General features: G+C 36.4%; 1 protein-coding gene across 3 annotated transcripts in view; it reads right to left on the bottom strand.

The window, feature by feature from the left end:
* Positions 1–12,220, bottom strand: part of gnas (GNAS complex locus) — a 33,666-nt gene continuing 21,446 nt past the window's right edge. For 2 of the 3 annotated variants that reach the window (XM_081380944.1, XM_081380946.1), the window contains 7 exons: positions 4,099–4,153; positions 3,858–3,931; positions 3,541–3,599; positions 2,441–2,561; positions 2,175–2,305; positions 1,953–2,020; positions 311–585 (listed from right to left, as the gene is read on the bottom strand). In XM_081380944.1, coding sequence (XP_081237070.1) covers positions 439–585; positions 1,953–2,020; positions 2,175–2,305; positions 2,441–2,561; positions 3,541–3,599; positions 3,858–3,931; positions 4,099–4,153 — 655 coding nt within the window. In that variant the 3' untranslated portion in view covers positions 311–438. Of the gene's footprint in view, positions 586–1,952; positions 2,021–2,174; positions 2,306–2,440; positions 2,562–3,540; positions 3,600–3,857; positions 3,932–4,098; positions 4,154–12,220 lie in introns of all 3 variants that reach the window. The other variant, XM_081380945.1, reaches the window with a different exon arrangement.

Genomic DNA, 12,220 nt, shown 5'->3' with positions numbered 1-12,220 from the left:
CCTCTCTCTCTTTTATTAACATTGGTAGTCCTTGGCTGTGTTAACAAGTCTTTTTGCCAAATATCACAGCCACGCTTTCATCAGTAACACAGTGCATCCCCTTGCCCCAGCCCCTAGTCACTCAGGATGGAGAAAGGCCATGTGTGTGTGTGTCTGTATGTATACATATATGAATATATATATACATACACAGATGTGTGTATGTGTGTGTATATGTATATATATATATATATATATGTATATACATATACATATATATATTATATATATATATGTGTATATATATATATATATAAAATATATAATATGCACGTGTGTGTAAGTGGTGGGGACTCATCAGTTTGAAGGTTTGTGGTTTGATATTGGGGCGTGATGTAGGGCAGGGGGGCCTAAAGAAAGTTCAGGTGGTGAGTTTGCGTCCCGTCATTCCTGCTGCGATCACAAGAGTTCGTACTGTCGTAGGTGCATGCGCTGGATGATGTCTCTGCAGTCGTTGAACACTCGGCGGATGTTTTCCGTGTCCACGGCGCAGGTGAAGTGGGGATAGCAGTAGTGCCGGCCGTCTCCACTCGCTGTACTGATCCTCTAAATAGACAAAACAAGAAAAACCGTAGTTGTTTTATTAGGACCAGCAACAGGACATGGTTTAAATCACAATGCAAGGAAGTCTGACCCTTGCAATTCACTGAAGTATGAGTTCAGGGTATCTGCACATTTTTGATCAACAAATTTAATGACTTTTAAGACCTTTTTAAGACCTTCAAGAATAAAAATTAAGACCATTACCATGGAAAATATATATATATAAAAATGACACTCTAGGGTGTTAAGGTTAACAAAGCACATTTGTATTTGAGCAACAGTGCAAATAGTCTTTTTTGCTTTCGTCAAACATGACAACGAAGCTGCCTTGATTCACACTTGACAGAAGTCCCCTTTTTATGTACTGAACAAGTCCAAATCGAGTAAGAGAAGAGGTTTTGTCCCTGCCACAACTAAATGTTTTTGCACATTCCTCAGGGAACATTGCCCTGAAGTGCTCATGTCTTCGTTGGATGTATAGGAGTGATGTCGGCTAACCGTGTGCAAAACCCACAGCATTTCAGCCTTCAGTGTATTAGTGTATTGACCCTTGCAATTCACTGAAGTATGAGTTTATATGTGTATAAACTAACATTTAGGGTCGTAAGATTTTTGAAAAGTCTCTTATGCTCATCAAGGCTGCATTTTTTTAAAACAAATACAGTAAAAACAACAATACTGTGAAATATTAAAATAGCTGTATTCTATTTTAATACATTTTAAAATGAAATATATTCCTGTGATGGCAAAGCTGGATTTTCAGCAGATGTTAATGCTACGATAAAGATGGTTGTAAAAATCGTTCTAAAATGTAAAAGAATAGCAGAGTCCACACCACAACTATAAAGATAACGATAACTATTGCAAAAAACATTTTCCAGCCAATGAATGATGAAAGCATAGAATCCATCCTAAATATCTTGAGCGTTTAAAGTGGCAGACGACAAAAATGCAGTGCACGCTTATAATAAACAACATTAACAGGCCTATACTCCAGTCTTCAGTGTCACATGATCCTTCAGAAATCGTTCTAATATCCTAATTTGGTGCTCAAGAAAAAATTCTTAGTATTATCAATGTTGAAAACAGTTGTGCTGCTTAATATTTTTGTGGAAACCATGATTATTATTTTTTCAGGATTCTTTGATGAATAGAATTTTTTTGGGGAGGTATCTTTTGTAACATTATAAATGTCTTTACTGTCACTTTTGATCAAATTAACGCATCCTTGCTGAATAAGTTTTGATTTCTTAATTTAAAAAAATAATAATAATAAGACTAAATAAACTTAGTAAAACCTAAATAACCTTCAAGACACAGGGTGATGTGTTGCCATGATGATTTTGGTCCCATACAAGAATCAGACTCACCAAGAACTCGTCTCGGATGAAATATTTTGCTCTCGTAACTCGTGGATCTTCCCCTTGCTCTGGTGTTGCTGTTAGATAGAAAGCAGATAGATCTAATTAATTAATTAATAACACAGATGCCATGATATCCAAAGTTACCACTGTGTGGTTCAATTCTGGGTTGATACAAGAATTTGTATTCAATTCAATTACATGGATGAAAAACTATTCGACTTTACTAACCATCATCTGGTGTAGTGTAGCGTGCAAACTCTGGGAAATAATCCTCGATTTTTGATTTTCCCGCCAAAACTTTCTCAGCCAGCAAGTCCTGCTTGTTTAGGAACAGAATGACAGAAATAGTTCGAAGCCACCTGAAAAGGCAAGAGAGAAAACAATGGAAAAAAAGGTAATCATACAGCTACACTTTTTTAATGAAAATGAAGTAGTACACTCATTAACCCTCTTCTTCTCTACATGTGCAAGCATGTTAGGCATCCAAAAGGTACCTGTTATTCCAGATGTTCTTGAACAGGTTAAGTGCCTCCTGGAGTCTGTTGGTCTGATTGTCCTCTCTGAGCACCATGTTATAACTGCTGCTGGCTACCACGAAAATGATGGCTGTCACGTCTGTAACAGGAAAGAAAAGTGTTTAGCATACACTTTGAACCAGCAATGCAAACAATCCATCATAAACTTGCCTTGATTACAACCAGGGCCTGAAATTTACAAAAATTGGCGTTGGTGAGTATATGAAAGGAGGTTAAACGCCAGTAGGCCTGTAATATTTTAATGAATTCTAACAATGCAATGTTGTGAGAACATAAACAAATGTGAACGGCGTTCGCAACAGTTAACGGGCCAGTGCAGCATTGTCACAAAAGATTGAGCCTTGCCAATTTAAATATTCAAGCGCGTTTTCTGTGTGCAATCATCCAAAGCAAATTCACATAAAATTATGTCAACCCGTTTCTGGTAAGCATAGTCGGTTATGTCTTAAGGGAAAGAAAACAGTAAACGTGTATCATCACATTAGATCTGTGCGTTAGCTCTTAAAGTGTCAGCATCCTAATAGTCCTGCTGCCGTCTGTTTTAATGTTAATCAAGAAACAAAGGACAAAGAGGAAATCACTCACTGCTCTTGACAGAAGAACTTTTGTAACTTTAATAAGAATTAATCTCTGTTTAATTTATACAGTGAAGACTACGCATTTCTTTTACATTTGATTTCTTTATTACATTTATGTATCTGAAAAGTGAATTTTAACCAGCATCTAAAATTTTGGTGGCATAACTGTGTTTTCACAAAAATAGCTTAATGGCAAGTAAAAAATATTTATGGCTGGTAAAGTCACCAGCCACCACTGATAGGTGTGGCAAAAAGATTGTTTTAGGCCCTGATTACAACAAATTAATACTAATGAATAAACCAATATATTGGCCAGGCTAATAAGCTTTATGTCAGCTCTGTGAATAGATCATTGTTTTGTGTGAATTTTGATCATTAATTTACATTTTACACTGTAATAAAAGTACATCTTCCCTTTAATATCAGCATTGGCCATTCAAAAACCCTTCTCAATTATAAAGCAATAAAAGCTCAAGTTACCATTAAAACACTGGATCCATTTCCTGCGTTCGTCTCTCTGTCCTCCAACATCAAACATACTGCAGAAAAAGAGAAAACGCATCAGTCCAAAGCCCACAGACATGAAGGCATGGACCAGTTTACAACAAGCACTTATTTATGTAGTGTAACGGTGTCCCCTTTTCCCACCAAAAAAAAAAAAAAAAAAAGATTATGATGTTGACTGTGTTTATGTTTGCATGTATTTTTGTCTAAATATATAGTATATATATATATATATATATTTTTTTTTATTATATATATGTATATATGTATGAAGGGCTCCTGGTCAAACTTACTGAAAATTAACTTTGTCCACTTGAAATCTTGTCTCAAAAATCCCGGAAGTCAGAACTCTGCATCGGAGCAAGTCCTGAAAGAGGGAGGCAACAAAGAGTTGAAAAAAAAAATTACATTTACAACAAAAAACATATTTAACATCATACGCAATAAAAGAACAATGCCTTATAAGATGAGTACAAGAAAGGCCAAGCTTCAATATCAAGCATGTTTGTGGATTTTTACAGGATCTTTACGCACCTGATCAGTGGGAGTATAGTCGCTCTGTTTCACAGTGTCAATCCTGTCCAGGAAACTAAAAAGAAAAAAGATATAACATTAACAACCGTCTAATATTTCTTCAACACTTCCTCATAATCTATAGGATAAGACTGATATGTTATTTGGTATTAAGAGTAATGAGTAAACAGAGAGCTGGATTAATTCCAAAACAAGTCAAGACAAGGAAGAAGTGTTTATTCATTGCCGAACAAGCACCTTGCCTCAGGAAGCATCCATTAAAAGGCATTACCACATGACTATATTTATTTGTCATACCATCCATCCCTAATAATCATTTTAAAAACTGTGATAAACCCAAGATATTTGATTGCAATATTGAACCAAAAGTTAATTTGCAATCAAACACAATATTCCTGCATCTGTATTTGCAAAACTTCACACACACATTTTCAAATCACCACACGACACACGAGTGGACCATGGAGGAAAAAAAAAAATGGCAGCTGGCAGAATGTGCAGCAGTGGAATGAGCCAGCAGGTGGCGCATGTTTGTGCTGGAGATCAAAGCAGGCAGGGTTCTGAGTCATAGTGATCAGAGAGCGCTCACTCAGACACTGCTCTAGTCAATGGATCGGCTCTAGTGGGAGGAAACGGAGAGGGGAAGAGAGGGCAAAACAGAAGGAGGGAGGGGGATCAAGAAACGCTGTCTTAGTCAAGCTGCTATCCGGTGAAACGGCTGCAAGATGGTGGGGCGGCTCGCACTCGCCTCCTGGTTCTTTTATGCATGCAGCCGAGATCTTAGACACTCGTCAAGAATAAACATATGCAGAAAGCGATAATCGATGTCCCCAATGAAACGCTTCTCATTCAGAACTAGCTCAATTTTTTATAGAATATATCAATCATACTTATGATTATAATGATGCTGACAGAAGACCATACAATTATCTTTCTATAACAGAATATTCTCAACTAGCTGACCCTCAACCTTTTTTTACAGTTTTAGTTATAAAGCTAAAATATAGCTAAAATATATATTTATTAGGGATGTGCGAGACTAAAGATAAAATCGATTAAAGATACTGCTGCTAGTCAACTTTGAAATATAAAGCATAACATTAAATGTGCAAAAAAAAATTGTAAACAACTAGTATTTCCGTTTAAATTTCCGTCATGTTAATGTTACATCTTGAAATTAATATATTATTATTATTATTATTACATATTTTGAAAAGTGTATATCTGCAAAATTAAATTTAATTTTACCTCAGGTTTTGCATGCGTTGGGTTTTTTTCCGTGGCGCTCGCGGCGGGTTCAGAGAAACGTCCACTCAGAGAATGATCAAGATGAGGGAGTGTTGTGAGAGCCTACACAAAACTTTTCCATTTTCTTCTATTGTCATGTCAAACTAGTATTAAACTTGCTTATAGGCTTGTTATACTAACAGGTTATGAGGGACAATATGGTATAAAAATTTTAATTAAAAGCCCCCTGAAATCAAAATGTATGTTTTTAGCTTATAGTATAAATGTGTTAGCCCTAAGATGATGAAAGCTGGTGTTTAGGAGATACAAGCATTCAAAACTTATAGTCCCTCACTTACGCTAAAATGGATCATTTTTATGACATCACCGCGGACTTAAGCTTCTCGTCACATCTTCTGTCCAATCAAATGCTCTCTAGAATGTAAAGCGTCCCGCCCCCTGTTCTTCAAATACCACCAGGCCAAAGCGACCGTTGACACGTCACAGAGCATTATGGGTTGGAGATGTGTGTCCGGTTGCTCAAACGCTCAAGTTTTATTCCATTTTCCAACTGTACGTTGGTTAAGAATGACATGGCTAGAATTTATTCACATCTCTACTATTGAATCCAACGTATCATTAGTGCTTGTATTCGCTTCCATGGTGCTGTCAAGTACGAATTGCAGTCTGTGAGGTAAACGCTATTGGCTATTTGAAAAGGGGGAGGAGCCATTCAATATGTCCCGCCTTAGCTTCCTGTTTCAGTGGAAATACAAGGCTGCACGTTCCAAGGTACTTAAGTGGGCCTTTAAAGGAAAAACAGTCAACTAGTCGGTTGCAAAATGTCCGCTTAAACAGTATTGAAATTAGCCGTTGTAATATTTATGAAAATTAGGGCTGCACGATATTTAAGAAAAATGCGCTATGCGATAACTCGATATTCGATACGATAATGTATAAAGTGTGTAAAATAAACTTAAATTATCTTTAAAGTATAATTAAAAGTATATAACCAACATTACCTGTTCACATTCTTTTTGTGACAAGAAAACACCCCTACAACTTCTGAAAGTGAACAGCAGTGTTTTACTGTAGCACAAGAAGTGTTATTTTAACATCAGTGGGGTTTAGGGTTTCAGGTTATCCTACATTAGGTTTATTTAACAACCGAAACTGAATAATCAAATGTAAAAAAACACTGCTTAGTTTTCACTGTATTAATTAAATATATACTGATTGTTATTAAAGCTACAAAAGTTATTCAGCCAAGAGCAGCGAGTGATTTTCTCTTCGTCTTTTGTTCATGACCCCAGTTATTGCAAGCTGTTGCGATATACATATCGCGATATAAATATTTGCAATATTTCGATATATTGTGCAGCCCTAATGAAAATGAAATAGTTAAAATATTTTTCATAGCAAATGACTCATGAACTAGTTCCTTAATAAATCATTTAAAAAGACTCTTGAATCGCAAATCTGCATCTTAAAAAGTACAAAAAAAGAAGTCATATTTCAAATAATTACAATTTCTCACAAATCTCCCCGCGAAAGTGTAACGCCTAAATCAAAGCATGAGGGAATCAGAGACGGTGAGAGAACTCCGCGCATGTACATCCCCCCCGATCCAAGTCCAACAGGAATGTAACATACAGGGTTGAAATGTGACAGCAAAGCTGTAGGTCCCACACACAGCGGAATGGACTGCACTAGTGTGTGTGTGTGTGTGTGTGTGTGTGTGTGTGTGTGTGTGTGTGTGTGTGTGTGTGTGTGTGTGTGTGTGAGAGAGAGAGAGAGAGAGAGAGAGAATGCATGCAACACTTTGCACAATAGGCCGTACAAATGAAAGTGTGGCACGTCACATGGAAGAGGTGGCATAAACAGAAATAAAAAGAAGCAAACGATGAAAGACAGACAGGATAAAATGCAGACAGACAGATGGCTGAGGCTTGCACAGACAGTTGTATTGTGACCGCAGCCGTTGTCTAACACCATATCTCAATTATTGCCTTTCTTCCTATTAATAGAATGATTCCAACAATAGCCCAGCCAGCTAGTCAGACAGAATACAACTCATGCCCCTCTGGGTACAATAGTTGAGAACTGTCGTAATGCCAAGCAGAAGAGACCACTATAGTTGCGACAGAGTATATATAGCCCTGCTTTCCAAATCCAGCCTCAACTCAAGTGGAATTGGAGAATTCGAACGGCCGCACGGCAGGAAGTTTGTGAAATTGTTGCGCGTCGATGTCTGCCAACAGTTGCAGAGATTCTGGTTTGGAGCAGTGTATAGCACAGACACTTGAAAGCATGCGATAGATGTTAAAAGTCTTAACACACAAGATGGATATTAGCACATATTGAGTTGTTCTTATAGCATGCAGTGTAGATGATTAGGCAGCAACTACAATTAAAATGAAATTGTAAAAACACTTCAAGCAGTAAATGGATGGTCTGGCCAAACATACACACACACAACGCATCACATGAGTCATATGACTTGGCCTACACAGAATTTCTGTTCAGCTCCCTTTATTTATTACATAAAAAGTATGCAGCTCACTCATGCTTTAAGCAATTCACTGCAGTAACAATGCAATAAAGCAAGTAAAAGTGTGGCAACATTACAAAAAAAGTGCATAATTTATGCATTATATATATATATCCCATATTTTTGTCCCATCAATTTGACCCTCAAAACATAGCGTAAATGCTGCCTGTTAAGAATTTTGGATGGATCTAATTGTTTTATTAAACTGCATCTTACTAAAAAAAAGACAGCCTTAAAATGTTAAGTCAATTAAAAAATGTTAATCAATTGATTATTACTTAAGATTTATCTTAAATATTGTAATTATTAAGATGATAACAATACAGATTGCAGCAAAGAGTATGGAATAATATAACTGTTTAGTTACATGCTTATTGTTTTAACACACACAGAGACCCACACACAGAGACCCACTCTCACACACACACACACACACACACACACACACACACACACACACTTAGACGAATCTAACAAGAATTTACAGACAACTGTTTTTTGGAGAAAAACGTAATTCCTGATATTAATTTAAATCATGAATTAAATTAAATAGTGCGGTGTCATTTGTAAACCTAAATATTCTTAAATCACAAAATCTGTCTGTCTATGACAGCAATAATATTAGATTGATCCATAGCAACTTTTTATTTTTAAAATGCATTCTGGACTGAACAGAAGACCGAGTTTGAGCCAAACAGCTGTTCTGGGAGAGATGCCGATGGCACCATTCAGTCATTTATCAAATGTCCAAAATATTATATTTTTGGTGCATTGCTGTGTTAAGTGGTTACAGTGCTAAAAATGATTCAGACCTGCACAAACTTCTACAGTTGATAAAAGATAGCAAACAGTATCCCAAACAAACAAAAGCTTTACTGATGATTAGAAACTATTACAGCATGTCTACACCAGACACGAGTGTGCGACGTACAAAGAGTACGTCATATACAAAACCTGCCTGGTAAAAAGTAAAGTGCACGGGTAATACCACAAACATGCAAAGTCACTTGCAACGCAATCACCCTGATCTAATTGAAAACGTTTAATTTACTTAAAATGCTCAATTTAATTTACAGACTGAAAAACGTTTTGCAATGTTTTCTAATCGTTTAGACTTGAATAAAGAGAGAAGACCTGCACTTTATCGCATCGCAGGACGTGCCATGTCAAGTATAGGGATTGTAGTTGATCGTTCCGGTTCTGAACGCATGTGATTCGTGGATTAATTGCGAAGTTCAACCATCATAGAGTGACATTTTTAAGTCCTGTCAGTTTAAACAAACACAAGAAGACTGGAACCCGTGTGTTTTCTGAGCTGCACACACAGACAGAATGTGAACACCGCATTCTGGCCTCTTTCTCTTCTTTTGAGCTTAAACAGACACGTGCACGCAAAATGAAGTCAAAATCCCTGTCTCAGCGAGTGTTATAAACAATTGAGAAAGAAAACAAATGCATATTATTTTGGATGCATGCATTCGTCTTTAAGTGAACATATACTCGTGTACTCGCAGCTTTTTGTGTCACCATTGTTAATCAAACAACAAAAGAGAAAGAGAAAATCACTTGTGTAGCTTTAACACAGATAAATTGTATTAATTCTATTTAATTTATACAGTGAAGACTATGCAGTGTTATTTTACACCTGATTATTCAATGGATACAGTTAGATTTAGCACTGCTTTATTTCATTTGTATATTTGTTCTATTGTATTTATCTATGCTTGTAATTTGTTTATTATTTTCTGTGCAATCTCAGAAAATTCTAGAATGATTAATTCTTTACAAATAGAGTCAAATCATCAGGTGAAATTGTTTTCATATCGCAATATATAAATCGCAGAAAAACAAAACATCAAAATGTCAGTTTTTTCCCAATATCGTGCAGCCCTAATTTGCAGTCACCAAAAGTAGCTTAAATAAAAATTTATTATGTATACTATGTTTTATATAAAAAGCGAATAAATTATAAATACATATAAAAAAAAAAAAAAAACATTAAATAATTTCTGGAACTGAACAACTGAGTACTATTATTAATATTTAAAAACAAATATATTTACATTTACAATGGACCACAGCATGGAGCATTTAAAATTGAATAAAAAAAAGTACAAATATTTAAAATATTAATAAAAAATTAAATAACGCAAGTCTCCTGATGACTAAAAAGTAAAGCCAAGAAGAAAAAAAAAAAACACACGCAAAGAGAAAAATCTATTCACAGAGAGTGCCGACGGTGTATTAACATGGAAAAGCTGATAATATCCTCATCGCTTACTAATCTGGTTAATGTTACAGCTCATCTAGTTAACAGTCGAGTATTAAGAGTGTGGATTAGGCAGCTTCCGGGGCCAATACAGCAAACACTCTTTAGGCTCAGTGTGGGCCGCGTGTGTGTGCGTGGCATGATACAGTACAGAGGATATCTAACGGCAAGCCTTTCAGAAACAACAGCGGCATTCAACAACAAACTTTTACGTTAAAAAAAAAAAAGTACTTGAATTTTGTTTTATCTGTTAAAAAAAAAAAGGAAAAAGGAAATACAATAATAATAATAAAAAAAAAGTTCAACATTTCAAATTCAACTTACAAAAAGCTACCAATATTTATCTCAGCAAATGTTAATTCAGCGACAACTTGGAATTAATCGATAGCCTCCACCGCATTTTCTCTCTTACACACACACTTCTGTAAGTTTCCAACGCCAGAGTAAGGGAGCAGCAGAAACCGGGAGAGAGGGAGCGGTGGAAGAGAAAGAAAAGAGAGAAGGCTGTGTCTGACATTACAGCGGCGCTCCAAAAATAGCTCCCTGGCGCCCTGGCCTCCAGCTCGGTTGTCATAGCGACAGAACCACAGGCGCTATAAATAGACTATCAGCTCCAAATCTTGTGTGACTGGAGAGAGGCCAGAGAGAGGGAGAGACAGACAGAAAGAGAAAGAGTGAAGAGAAAAAGAAAGACAGAGGGAGGGAGTGGAGCGATTGAGAGAGAGAGAGAGAGGGAGAGAGAGAGAGAGAGAAGGGCCAGTCATAAAGAGAGGGGAAAGCAAAAAGAGAGAACGAGAGAAAAAAACAGGTCTGGTTTCGCAAAAGAGGGATAGGGCAAGAAAAGGGAGAGAAAGAGAGGCGCTCGAAGAGACAGAAAGAAACATGGCGGATGGTTCAGGAATTTTTTCTCTCCATGCACTGGGCTTGTGTTTAGGAATTACGGACAAGCAAGAATGCAATGTTTATCTGGTTTACAAAAAGCTGGTAGAATATATATTTTTGTATATATGAGTATATATATCTTTTTGGTTTCTTTGAAAATAGACAACCTTAATGAAAAATGTTTTCCTCTCTGAATCGCATGCAAGCAAGAATGCAACATTTCTTTGGTTTCTGAAAAATAGAAACCTTTTTATTTTAGAAACGTTTAGCTTTCTCTGAAAACAGGCAGCCATGAAACATTTCTTTATGTTTACAAAATGCACATCAAGAATGCAACATATCTCTGGATTACAAAAAAAAGCTGTAAAAAAAATAAAGCACTGTTTATTTAACTTGTATATTACGTTGTGTATATGTGATGTGTATCTTTGTTCTTATTTTTTAATAACAAAAAAAATAATAACAACAAAGATTTTTTATCTTCGCCTCTTTGGCCTAAATGTCTACCATTCTTTTTTTATTTTATATTTTGTCCCAGGCTTGTAAGGCTTTGTTTGCAAAATAGGGACATTAGTTTGGATGTAATGCTCAGTCACTTGCAAAATAGAAAAAACCAACATGCAAAAAAGAATCGTGATTTATTTTCGCCATAGACGCTCACCGGTTACATAACTTGCCCATCGCGGCCTCACGGCATCGTACAGTTGTAGTACTGCATTGTCATTGTACTGTATTGTTGTGTTTATCACTAAGAATAACAACGAACCCACCATTCAAGCAATTCCTGCTAATTTGAAAGCAAAAGTAAAACGCGCACGGCCACATGTGCATTCACAAGCGATTGAAGAGAGGTGGAAAAGAGGGAAAAACCCCAACATATGTTTTAGTTACCTCATCTGTTGACATGATGCCAGTGAATCGCAGAGCTGGTACAAACATACCCATATCGCTACGATCAGATGCTTTCTTAGCCTCTGTTTTCTCACCACTGTCATTGTTGCGTTTATTTTGTTATTGAGGTGAAAGCATGCATTTACATATTCATCTAAACGTCGCTCTCAGCGGTGTAGACGGCGTCTGGATGTTCACTGTAAATGTATTTCAAACTTTTTACTTCTAAGTGAAGAACGAAAAGAAATTCACCGTGAGTATATTGAGGCCTTTAATCACATTCAGTCTCTTGTACGCTTCAC

Source organism: Scardinius erythrophthalmus (assembly GCF_964197995.2).
Source record: "Scardinius erythrophthalmus genome assembly, chromosome: 12".
NCBI classification, from domain to species: domain Eukaryota; kingdom Metazoa; phylum Chordata; class Actinopteri; order Cypriniformes; family Leuciscidae; genus Scardinius; species Scardinius erythrophthalmus.
Note: the sequence above shows the minus strand (reverse complement) of the source record. Positions and strands in the feature narration are given on the sequence as shown.